Here is a 12,703-nt window from a genome sequence, read left to right as displayed (position 1 = left end):
CTTATTTTTTGGCTCAGTTTAGATACATTGCAGTTCTTAGCCTGAAAGATCCTCACTTCCAGGTTTTAGCATGTTTATCACTTCAACCTGCATTGGGTTGAATACCAAAGAAGTATTTGAGTTTATTCAGGTCAAGAAGCTGCTGAACTCATGTAAACAGAGGGGGAAGGAAAAGAAATCATCTCTTAATAAAAAATAAAAAAAAATTGCTTTCTGTTGACTTTTCATTTCGTAGGGAGGAGGAATGTTTATTTTAAGAAGTTTTGCATACCATAACTTTTCTTTCTCTGTACTTAGTCATAAACTTCTGAGTGTATTGATATGAGGGATAGTAATATGGGTATTTGCTTACAATCCATGTGGTAATAGTGTAATACTTGTTACCAGTCAATCACACTTTTCCTGCTATCATTTCCATTTGTTTTTGGTACTTTTGTTAATGAATAAATATTACAAATGTAATCCCTCTGAGTAATTTAAGAAGAGATGTTGGCATTTCAAGTTCTCAGTGTATTAATCAGTGCACCCACAGCAGCTTTGTAGTTCTATATATTGCAACAATTTGTTTTTTCAAAACTTATCATACTAGTTGCAGTTTGCATGAAAGCATTTAAAAAAAGAAAAAGTACTAATTATATTTACTAAAAACATTTACAAAGCCACAGAACAGGGATGCTGTTTGTAACAAGTGGGTTTCTTTGTGCTTTATAATGTGTTCCTTTTCTTGTAATATTTTTATTTTCTTCCACCACAGAATGTATCTAAACAAACAACCCCCAAATCCACAGACAAAAATGGAAGTGAACCACCTTCCCCTCAGGTACTTTTTTCTGTAGCATTTTAATTTCATTAAAAATCTGTTGACTAATTTAGCCTATATTGATACATTCACGTGACTCAATATTAGAGTAGAGGTGGCCAAATATTTTGATGTGTAAGTTGCACAGTTCGGTGATTGCCCGTTAAGTCTGGGCAGCTTAATCCGTTGGATTGCTATTAATAAATGGTAATTTTGTGGGAAATGGAGATTTAGATGTGTGAAGCTGCATAAACCTTTCTTTCTTTTCCAATGGGCCATTTTAATAAAATGTGGTGACATGTAGGTAGGCCCCCAGTCTTACCCCAAATAGCATGGCTAGTTCAGTGTAGATGGGTATTACTTTCAGGCTTTTGTAAAACAGATTGTGTTGCATGGATGCAAAGTGAGTTTCTACTGGAAGAAAAAGTTTTGGTAGGGTTAAAAAGAATTGTGGTAGAGTACTGACTGAGTGTGCAGGATATGTTTAGTAGCATTATAGAACTTCATTTGTATAATTCCGTAACTATACTCTTTTGCAGTGGGAAGTTCTATATTAGAACTAAGTATTTGAAGTGAGTATAAAGAACTAAGACCATCAGAGAGTTAACCAGTGGTTCTCAAACTTTTTTACTGGTGACTTCTTTCACATAGCAAGCCTCTGAGTGCAACCCCTCCATATAAATTGAAAACGTTTTTAAATATATTTAACACCATTAAAAATGCTGGAGGCAAAGCGGGGTTGGGATGGAGGTTGGCAGCTCATGACCCCTCCCCCCCATGTAAAAACCTCGTGACCCCCTGAGGGGTCCCGACCCCCAGTTTGAGAACCCCTGTAGTAAACACTACGCTTATTTATTGTAGAAGTACTTGTATAATAAACTTACTATGTAGGTCATAGGAAACATACTTCAATATCTTTGAGATGTTTAATGACTTATAAATCTGTTGAAAAATATTGGCTTCTGTTTAACAATATCTGTTTGACTTCTTTTGTAACTTAAGAGCAAATATGGTATTTATGCAACTATTAGATTTTTGTTATCTGCTTTTTAAAAAAACAAAGTAACAATCATTTAAAAATCTGTTTAAATGATTGCTAGGATGCTGTTAATTTAAATTCTTTACCATAGAGTTCAGTACAGAGGCTTATTTCAAACTGTTTCACTAGATATGTAGTTTTGTTTCAAAGAAAAAGAAAAATCACTATGAAGATAATATTTTAGTGTGTATATGTATTTTTAATTGATCTTATTTATTGAAGTGCCAAAGTAATCAATTCCCTTATATTTTTGCAGTTAAGTGACACTCAGACTTTTGCACAGAAACTCCAACTCCGGGTTCCTTCAATGGAATCTTTGTTTCGAAGTCCAGTAAAAGAATCCCTGTTCCGCTCTTCTTCTAAAGAGTCCCTGGTACGAACTTCTTCAAGGGAGTCATTAAATCGACTGGACTTTGACACACCAGGTCCCACATTTGATCCACCATCTGATGTTGAAAGTGAGGCAGAAGAGTCACTGGGAAACATGGACAGCCTCAGCAAAGAACAGCTTTTACAACGATTGCGTAGAATGGAACGTAGTTTAGGCAACTACAGAGGAAAATATTCTGAGGTAAGTAAATGTTTATTGACTTTCCTGAAAGTGGGAGGGAAGAAAAGAGGCTGAGAAGGAGGCAGGAGTGACAGACAGAAAAAGTGGAAGAAATTTATCAGTTCGCTATTCAATAGCTGTGTATTTGGGACCAGGGTATTAATTAGTGGCTAGTAACTTGAAACTTAGTTTTTTTTATTTCTAGATGAATTTGTATTTCTAGATGAATTTTTTTTGATTTTGGTAATCTGTAGAACATTGAAATATTTAACTTCTCTTGTTTATAAACAAAACCATATTACCACCAACTGATTTGGATTAGTTGGGGTCTCTTGAGTTATATGAAAAACATACTTGTGAAAGGTTTCCTGAGCTAAAGATCATGTTGAATATAATTGAAATATTGCTCAAATCTGCAATTTTAATAGTGTTTCACAGTGAGTTTAGCATGGGATTGCGGTTGCATGGCAGTAGATTGTACTTCTCAAGGAGAGCATTCAGAGGCAAAGTACAAAAATGTATGTTTACATGTTCTGATTGATGTATTCCATGTACAACATACAAATGTTTGTTTCTATTTTGCCTCCATTGGTCTTTCATTTTAAATCACAACCCACAAATTTCTACTTAAAAGCAAACAAAATTTTCCTTGTTTATATTCAAGGACCATAGATTTCACAGTTTTCAATGAAAATTGATCACCTTCATTTTCTAATGTTGATCTGAAAAGCCATCCCTCCCCATTTTTTCTTTAAATACATTTTTTTTACTCAGAATTGAACATTGCAAAAGTCTTTATGGTTCTCTGAATATACTCTGCCTGTGAATATAGAAATTCCTATGCAAATCTGGTTCCTGATGTGACAATGAAGGGAGTAAAAATAGGTGCATATCTTTATTTTTATTGTTTCATGTGTATGTGCAGGGAGATATCCTAGTCTCTCAACCTTATTGACCAAATAGATTACAATTAGAATGAACAAAACAAGTCTGACAAATTCATTTTCTCTCCTTTCACTAAGAATCTGAAGGCACAATTATATACTTTTCAGTGTTTTCTAGCTGGTCACTGCAGTATCAATTGTGTTAATATACAATAAACTAAATCCTACCTATGTAAACCCAGTGATCTTTGTATAACTCTAAAGAAAGTGCTACTAAAGAGGTGGTTTTCTTCAGTGTCCTGATTTTGAGTATGGTCTATTAATTAGTTCCTAACTCTCTCTAAAAATCTGTTAGTTTATTCTATGGAACAGATTTCCTTTTCTTCCTGAAACTGTTTGTTGTTCAGGCATGTACATTGGGATTTCCATACAGCTACAATCATTATTTTTGTGCTTCTAATAATAAATAATTTAAAAGGGGAGTTGGCTTCGTGGGCTACCTATTCCCACAAAATCCTTGAATGGCTGTTGTCATAACTAAATGTGCTTTTAAAATATTATCGATTGTTTTCTTCTGTCCCAAGAGTTTTTTTTTTTTCTCCTAGACAGGACTATCACATGTGCTTAAAATTGCTAATTGCCGCACATTTTCTCCAGCATGGTATATTAGGGTTTCATGTGGCATCTCAGATCTCTGGATGCACACAAAGTTTTGGCTAAACAGAGTACTGTTTAACCAGTTTCAAAAGTTTATGCTCTGGCACCCGAGTGCCATTATGATATTGTAGGCCTGCCAGCTTTGCAAATGGTAGGGGAACATCCCCAAAGTTTAATTAAACTGAGTTGTGCTATTATTCATTAAGTCTTTGTCAATTTACAATGAGAAACTTTGTCCATTTACAATCTTTTTGTCCACCAATTCTGCTGGGTGTACGTGAGGCGAATGGGAAAAAGTTCAGTGCTTCAAGAGCCTCTCTTTATAAGGGTTATATACATTCTGTCTTGTACATCCTCATATTTATAAAATGAAGTTTAGTCTATCTGGGGTTTAGAGGCGTACATAGAAGCACAGGGTCGTTTTTCAGGTGTGTAGCTTTTCAGCCATACTCCTTATTCTCTTGTCTGCCAGCATGAAACTTATTTTATCACCTGTGCTTAAAGGCTTTTCTCAGAAAGGACAAATGGTACATGGCATGCTGAGTAACCTTCCTGTTTTGTTTTTGCCATTCAGACTTTGAAACCTAAACACATTTGGTATTGGGAAAATATTTTATTAGAAAACATTCCCCTGCTGAGCTTTGGTATGTATTACCCTACATGAAAGAGGTATCTGTAGGGGCCTGCTTGGTGAAGTGAGGAGTTTGAGAATTTAGTTAACTTGCTTAAACTGTAAAGTTTTAACTTCAAATTAGATAATTCTGGATAGAGCTGGACTTAATTAACCAATATGTTTGCTTTGTATATTTTTAGCTGGTCACTGCCTATCAGACTGTCCAGAGAGAGAAGAAAAAGCTACAGGTAAGAAGAGGTACAATTTTTCCTGTATTGCCCAAGCATATTTCTGAATTTTAAAATGTTCTTCTCTTGCACAGTAAAATATGTAAGTGATGTACTAGTAATTAAAGAAAAAGAAGCCAAGCAGCTGAATCTCTTTATTTTAAAGGTAACGTTCCTTTTTCTTTTGGCATCTTAAAAATAAGTCATACTAGCACTAAAATATTTTTAATACTAAAATTTCAGATTAGGGATTTTTTTGTGGTTCAATCTTTTCTTCTGTAATAGTTTGAAATGTATTCTCTTCTTTATTTTAAAAAAGGCAAAAAATAGCTCAGGCTAAATAAATTGAATAGTCTGTAATACATTTTCTAAATAAAGTGGTACTTGTGTGTATCTTATATGCAATATGGATTCCAGAATCACTTAATTTTGTAGTTTTCCTTTCACTATCACATATACCACCACCACCTTTTCTTTAAAGTGTGGTAGGCAGAGTGCTTGTATATTATATGCTATATTGGATCTAAACTCTCTCTTACCCCCCTGATTTCTGCAATGTCCCGTTGCTAAATTCTGTGCTAGTGTTAACACATTGCAAAATCTTTCCAGAATGATTTCAATGTAATCCAAACATTTACTATCCATTTCATTACTCTAATTTAGTATTGCCATAATTTTCTGTGTGAAGGGACACAGTAATCATTTCACACACTTATATTTGATATAGCAAAGGAATACCAGGTATATGGTCTCTACAAGCCCCTTTGTTGCTTGCATATGAAGTAGCATTCACAGCTTTTTGAAACCCATATACCAGGTACAAGAAAAGCAGGGGGGAAATGAAAAGCCATTGTGTCCTATGGGTGAAAAATATTCTTATGAAGGTGTAGGGGTGGCTAAACACATGGAACAGTAATTTGAAAAAAACAAAAAAAAACCAACTTAGACAAACAGTAAACTTAAAGAAATCCTTTGGAGAAAGACTCAGAGGATGTAAAAAATGGGTAAGAAAACATACAGAAAGTGGAAAATGAGAGGCCAGTGTTCCTTAGGGGACATAAAGTAAGTGAGCATTCTGAAATGCTAGGGAGTCAAATAAGAAAATATCCTATTGCAAGGTTAAAAGTTAAATTCAAGTAATCATAAAAAAAAAATAGAAACCACCGGTTATAAGGGAATAAAAAGAGGCTGTGTATTTTCAATTGTGACTCTTCAGTTGGGGATGCTTGCTACACTTCTGTGTGGTTTGTTTGTTTGTTTTGTTTTTTTAGCAGCCGCAGCCAGGATCAGGGCATAGGGATTTTAATGCTCTGTTTTATAATTTGCTTGTAATCCCTTTTGTACTAATACTTTGACAAGGCAAGGTAATCAGGCAGATTGATTTGGAAGAGAGATGCAGAACATAAGTACCCTCTACTAAAGTTAAGTATCTGTAGCTTCAGTGTGAATACTTTAAGTAAAAATTTTAATTTACTTAAACATATTCTGCTTTTTCTTTTTTATTAAGGGTATATTGAGCCAGAGCCAGGATAAAGCACTTCGTAGAATTGGAGAACTACGAGAGGTAACTTCAATTGATGGTTGAATATTTTTAAATTCATACAAAAAACACTGATGATTTATCCTTTGATGTGCAGTTTTTTTAGTTTGTAGTAATTAACAAATTCCATAATACCACTGCCATAAACCTGGAATTCCCTTCACCATTTCTGTCCACCTTTTTTTGCATTATGTTCTTTCCTATCTTGCTTATTTCCAGCCACTGCTGTCTTGATCTAGGATAAAGCACAGTTCCATAACATTGTGATAGAACTGTGTTTGCCTGTTGACACTATTCCTCTTGTCCCTGCCCCCAAATGAGTTATAACATGAATACCCCCAACTGTGACAGAAAACTGAGGCTAGCATGTGGTTCTTCTTGCAGCTTAGAAGAGGCCTAACAGTGGATGAGGATATGAAATTTGTGACTGCTTCAGTGGTTGGAAATGGGATTGCACATCATTTTAGTATACATTTTCCAAAGATGATCTGCAAATAATTTCAAGAGAATTTTGTGACAAGATTTGCAGATTCCTATCTGTTTTAGATTCACTGTGCTTAGTTACTACAGGCATAAGCACTATAGAAATACCTAAAATCACCTTTAAGCAGACAATAGAAAAATACTAAGTTATTGTAAAAAACTGAGTTGAATTTCATAACTTTCTCATACGGTGTCTTTCCCACCTTGATGATTTTTGAAAAGTCATTTACTTTAATTTGTACTCGTTTATTATCCTGCCTTTGGTATTAAGCAAAACCAAACAATGAGCAGAACCCAGTTGATGAAGAGGCATTACCTTGCTTTAATTTCTACCATATACGACTCTATTCTTTAAAACCATGCCAGGGTTTTGAGTTATTTCTTATTTACAGAAATATTTTTGTAATCATGTAACATACAATATAATTAAAATCAGGATGAGTGGACATAAATATGATAAACTGATCAAATTAAAACAGTCCTGTACATTTGAAATCGTGAACCTATGCTGTATATAGTTAAGTAGCATGTTAGGTAAGTTAAATGGCAAGTATGCCTCCTTTTAATTTAACTTACATGGTATTTACAAAGTGTATAGGAATCATGTCACAAGTTTAACAAATATCTGCAACCTGTTAGAGAGAGAGCAAGGTATACTGACTGTTTTACAAAACCAAGGTAAAGATCCCTAGTGAAATCCAATCAGAAATTGAAGCGACTTACCACACAGGTATTGGGTACCAGAGTGAAATGTCAGCTCTGCTTTCACACAGAAACATTAGTCTTCAATTTATACATGTTCCTAACTCTTCATAACAAGCTCCCACAGAAATCTAGACCCTCCCCCCACTCATTCAAAACCAAACACCTTCTCCTTAACTGCCATTCTGATGTAACTGGGTTCCACACACTGCCTTCATCATATTCTAATTTGTTGCTATAGCTCTCAACACTGTTGCTAAGATCCTTAAAATGTCATTGTATCATCATTCTGATTTAGGAGATTTTAGGTGGTTAAACTCCTATGTTTTTTGCCAAACAAATGATCTAGAAGATTATTTAATAAAGATAAAAGGAGTTTCTCAGGCATAATCTCACTAAAATAAAGTGGCCGAATTTCACATTCATTGGTAAGAAGGGGCTCACAGGTTTCCTTGTGTGCCAATCTTCTTTTAAACTATTTTTTGGCCTGTAATCACAAAGTGCTGTTCCTCAACAATGTGGGGTCTAATTCAGGTGAGTCAGTAGAATTTTAATTGTAACTCTCAGTAATTTTGACTCATGATCACATTCTGTATTGTATAGCAAATTATAATGTTTTTACAAAAGATAAAGGGAGGTGACAAATTAGCTACCCCCTTCCCTTATTAAAAATTTTAAGTTAAATTTCCATGACAGTCATCTTATAACTATCTGAAATGAAACATCCTCATTTGGGTCTCTACTGAGAAATTTAGACAAAACTTTCCTTAAAAGATACTTTGGTTCTGATCATGCTTTTTGTAAAGATAATTTACTCTAAATCTGAGTACATCTTTACTGAAAACCATAGTCATATGCATAGCTTAAGACCGATGATAACCTTACAGAAGGGTTACTAATTATGTAATATTGAATTTATTCAGTGTTTCCCTAATCTGCATCAAATTACATTTGCACCTCTGGAAAAGATTGTCTAAAACCAGATCTTGAAAAAGTCAAAAATTAATAGGAAGCTGTCTGTTCATCTAAACCAGTGATGGTCAATTATTTTTTTGTCGAGGTCCCAATTTCTTGGTCAAGATATAGTCAAGGTCCAGAGAAAATAATAATTAACCCCCCCCCCCAATAATAAGTAAATAAAAAGATTTTGGAGTCCGTTCAAAAGAGTCTGGCGGTCTGTTTTTGGCCCGCAGTCTGCCTATTTACCCCCCCCCTGCTCTAAGCCATCAACTTCGGTGGAGTTTGATTCCTAACTTTCCAAAAAATAATCAAAGGTGTTACTAGTAATCTAGATATATTTCTTGTAAACAAAATTTGTTTTAAATAAGTGTTCTTTCTTAGAAAGAGTTGCCCCTTACTGTAGAAATGGAGGTTAAATTGAGTCTCCTCTGAGGATAAGTCCACAACATAACAATGCCCTGTAAATGAACACTTCCCTGCCTGCCTTTTCTGTTCTTTACCAATAATAATTTCAGGGCTTGCAGATACAGCAGAGGAACATTTTATCATCTGTAACTTACATCTGTAGCAGTAGAATTCTTTGGCATTTGTTGTCACCTGAGCTTTTTTTGTCTTTGCCAGCTTGAAAGTATTGCAGGTGAGACTCTCAATGCAGGAAACAGGGTAATCAATAGATAGTGAGAAATGTAAAGCAAAGCAAGGCTAAAAAAGTGAACTCAGTTGAATGGGAAGTGAAAGGAGCAGTCTGTGTCTTGGAACTCTCCTCTTAAACACAATCCTCCTGTCTCTGCATGGCTCGTATGGTAAGCTCACAAAGATGCTATTCTTTATAGGCAGTTGCTGTTCTCAAAGCTGACATCAGGGAGGGAGGGTTCAGTTATGACATCTGGAACTCATCCATGAAGGTAAGGGGTAAGCAGTAAGACTTAGAGCCTAAAAGTGAGGTTAACAGTGTCAAATGGGAATAAAGAGGAGAGTGAGCAGTCAGTGTCCAAGGTCTTGCCCCAGCTGTCTTGCTTTGTCTCCTTCTGTCTGCATGGCTTGCACAAACCCAGACTTACAGGTGCAGTTCTCTTATAGATAAATGCTTTTCTCAAAATAGGCACCTGTGAAATGGTAGTAATTAGATTCAGTCCACTAGCTCTACCTGGTAAACTTACTTTAAAAATGTGTATATATCATTGTATATCATTGGGGGCATATATGTTGATGAAAGTAAGTTTTTTAAAACTAAAGTCCTAGGAAATGATTTTCAATGGATGCATGTTTAAATGTATTCATTTCTTACAGTCAACAGAATATCTATTAAGTCTTGCTCCAGTAGAACTGTTTAGCAATTGACCACTTAAAGAGGTTTACAGATGTACCCTTCCGCACTTGGAGCACTGTTATACTGTAGTTGCTGCTCTGTAATATAGATCTTGAAGCGTTTAGGAATATTTACTCCTTTCAGAAGAGAATAAAAAGAAACCAAGAGAGACATGATGGCTCAGGGAATTGGCAGTGATGTCCATAACTCTTTGGTGCAGGATCACTGATTAACATTGTCAGAGAATAACACAGTTCTCACTCTTTGTTTGGGTACAGCAAAGTCAGATACTTTATTCTCTCTCTATCAATTGCATAGAGGGAGAGAGTGCACTAGGACACAGGGTCTCCCCCTCCTAGGCAGGTCTCTCAACAGGTAAACAATTACAGCAAGCATTTATACCTTTTTTTACAGACAATGAAAAGCAACAGCTGCATTTTGTTTATACATTGGTCTTTCTGATATCTTGTTTTTCTCACTTATGTAGACTCTTAGTCTACATTCCATATTGTCTGCACATTATCTACACAAGGTCGCAACAACTTCTCACACAGTTCTTTCCCACTCGCCTCACACAATCCTCGCTTTTACAAATCTCGCGTTATTAGGGTTACAGTTAGTCTGACTCTTGCTAACAAACTGTCATTCATTGCAATCCCCTTCCTGTCAGTTCTTTCTCTGCTTCCACAACATTTAGTGTAGGTTAGTAGTCCATTATCTTATGTCCATTCAGGGAAGTGAATAGGTAGTACCAATATAGTTTGTAGTGGCCAAATGTTGACAGAGGCACTGTCATAATTAAAATTAGTTGGTACTCTGTTAGCCTTCTCATTAGGAAGTCATAGGAGTGGAGACTGACTACCGTCTGCATTAGAAGTGGTAGTTCTCTGGTCAAAGTAGAAGCAAATTGTTTGAGCAGTGAGGGAAACTTGATTTAATCTATGGATAAATTAAGGATTTTAGTCTCATGAGGCCTAGTCTTGTGAGGGCCGTGTGTTCTCAACTCCAAAGGAACTGAAAGTGTGTGGCAGCTTTCAGGAGTGGCCCTGAAGTGATCCCATCACAAGCATTAACTCACTTCCCTTTTAAGAGAGGGAAAAACCATGCTCTTACATCAGATCTTGTCTCTTTTGTTAATTTTGAAGGGTGGTACTGTATGTGCAAGCAGATATGCCAAATATTTTACATACATGCTGTACTGTAATAACTGTTAACTTTGGTTCATATTCTGGACACAAAATTGCAGTCAAATTTAAATCAACAAAAACATTAGTACATCTTTAAATATTGTATTGAGATTATTTCATCATAACATTTTAATTTAACTTTTAAACAAACTTTTCATTTTGCATTGAAAACTTTTCTCTGTGTTCCTTAGGAACTCCAAATGGATCAACAAGCTAAGAAACATCTCCAGGAAGAATTTGATGCATCTTTAGAAGAAAAGGATCAGCTTATCAGCGTCTTGCAGACTCAGGTAACATCACTGATCTAAGAAAGAGGCTCTTGAATCAGTTGAGGGAACAAAAGAGAAATGATCGCCCTCTTTCCCAATACTGTAGTATACAAGGTTTTATAAAGAAATGGCATGGGTTCACTTCTTTAATGGTAGCATTTAGTTCCACATGTCAGTATCTTTTATAACAAATAATGTTTGTTATGTTTGTGGTCTGTAAAGCTTCCTGTACACATGTGGTATTGAAGAAATAATACTTAAGGATGTATACTACAGGTGATAAAGAGCAGTTTTGCAAAATCATTCACACAAGAAATGCATTTGTTTTCTAATGGCAAGTAAAATATCAGAACCATCATTATGGGCCTGGTGTGAGCAGATGTTCTTTGAGTGCTTGCTCATATCGATTCCAATTAGGTGTGTGCGCCGGATATATACCCCAGCCAACCCAACGCCCCCTCAGTTCCTTCTTACTGCCCATGACAGTCGTTGGAACTGTGGAGCGCAGCTTAGCTGAGCTCCACCTCCCTAGCTTCTACTGTAGCACTCGTTCATAGTTGTCAATAGTTTTAAGTAGTTGTTATTACTTCTTTAGTAGTAGTTAATAGTTATTGTTCTTAGTGTAAATAGTAGTTGGGGGTAAGGGGCTTCTCCCCTCCTCTCCCTCCCGGTACCCGGGCTGATGCCGAGGTCTCCGGGTTTCAAACCGTGCTCAGCCTGCCTTAAACCAATGCCTACGGGAGATCCCCACGACTCCTGTTTGAAGTGCCTGGGGAATCCCATCAATCTGACAAGTGCTGCATTTGTAAGGCATTCAAGCCTCGGACTAAAAAGGTGCGGGACTTTCACCTGAAGCAGCTCTTTATGGAAGCAGCACATAGCCTGATGGCCCCATGCCGAGACCTGGCGCTGACTTTGTCGGTTCGGAGCGCGGCTGCGGAACCGGAAGGGTCAGCGCCAAGTCCAGACACCAGCAAAGACTCCCGGCACCGGACGTCTTCGGCACCCCTACCAGCACGGCGTTGCTCCCTGTCTCCGGGACTGAAGAAGCAGCACAAGCAATCTGCTGTCCCCTTGTAGTCGCCAGCGCCACCTGTGCCTCCCTCGGAGCCGCATCCCGTGTTGGAGCATCTGGTAAAGGCACCAACCCCGGTACCATTGACTCCGGCGCCCCAAGGGTCGTCAAGTCCGGTGCACGTAAGCTCCCTGGTGCATACCGTGGTCGAGCTTGCGCTGCCGTCCACCCTGGAGACATTCCCCACGGCGCGCGACATGATTGCGCTCACCAAGCTGTGACCATAGCACCTTTTGGTACTGTCGGTACGGGCTGGTCCCTCAAAAGGAAAGCCCTCTATGCTGCGTCTTCCGTCGCAGAGTGAGCTAGGACGGCACCGATCCTGGTCACAGTCCTGATCCAGACGCTGGTCTCGTTCACAGCACCGCTCGCAGTCCCGGCACCAATCACCATCTTGGCGCCAGTCGCA

General features: G+C 37.2%; 1 protein-coding gene across 6 annotated transcripts in view; it reads left to right on the top strand.

Annotated features, from left to right (window-relative positions):
• Window positions 1-12,703, top strand: part of GOLGA4 (golgin A4) — a 116,614-nt gene that overhangs the window by 32,213 nt on the left and 71,698 nt on the right. For 5 of the 6 annotated variants that reach the window (XM_054019384.1, XM_054019383.1, XM_054019385.1 and 2 more), the window contains 5 exons: window positions 755-820; window positions 2,095-2,409; window positions 4,743-4,790; window positions 6,277-6,333; window positions 11,142-11,240. In XM_054019384.1, coding sequence (XP_053875359.1) covers window positions 755-820; window positions 2,095-2,409; window positions 4,743-4,790; window positions 6,277-6,333; window positions 11,142-11,240 — 585 coding nt within the window. Of the gene's footprint in view, window positions 1-754; window positions 821-2,094; window positions 2,410-4,742; window positions 4,791-6,276; window positions 6,334-9,338; window positions 9,360-11,141; window positions 11,241-12,703 lie in introns of those variants that run through there. The other variant, XM_054019388.1, reaches the window with a different exon arrangement.

The sequence above is a fragment of the Malaclemys terrapin genome, chromosome 2, assembly GCF_027887155.1.
Source record: "Malaclemys terrapin pileata isolate rMalTer1 chromosome 2, rMalTer1.hap1, whole genome shotgun sequence".
NCBI lineage: Eukaryota > Metazoa > Chordata > Testudines > Emydidae > Malaclemys > Malaclemys terrapin.
The sequence above is the reverse complement of the archived record's forward strand: the minus strand, read 5'-3'. Positions and strand labels throughout refer to the sequence as shown.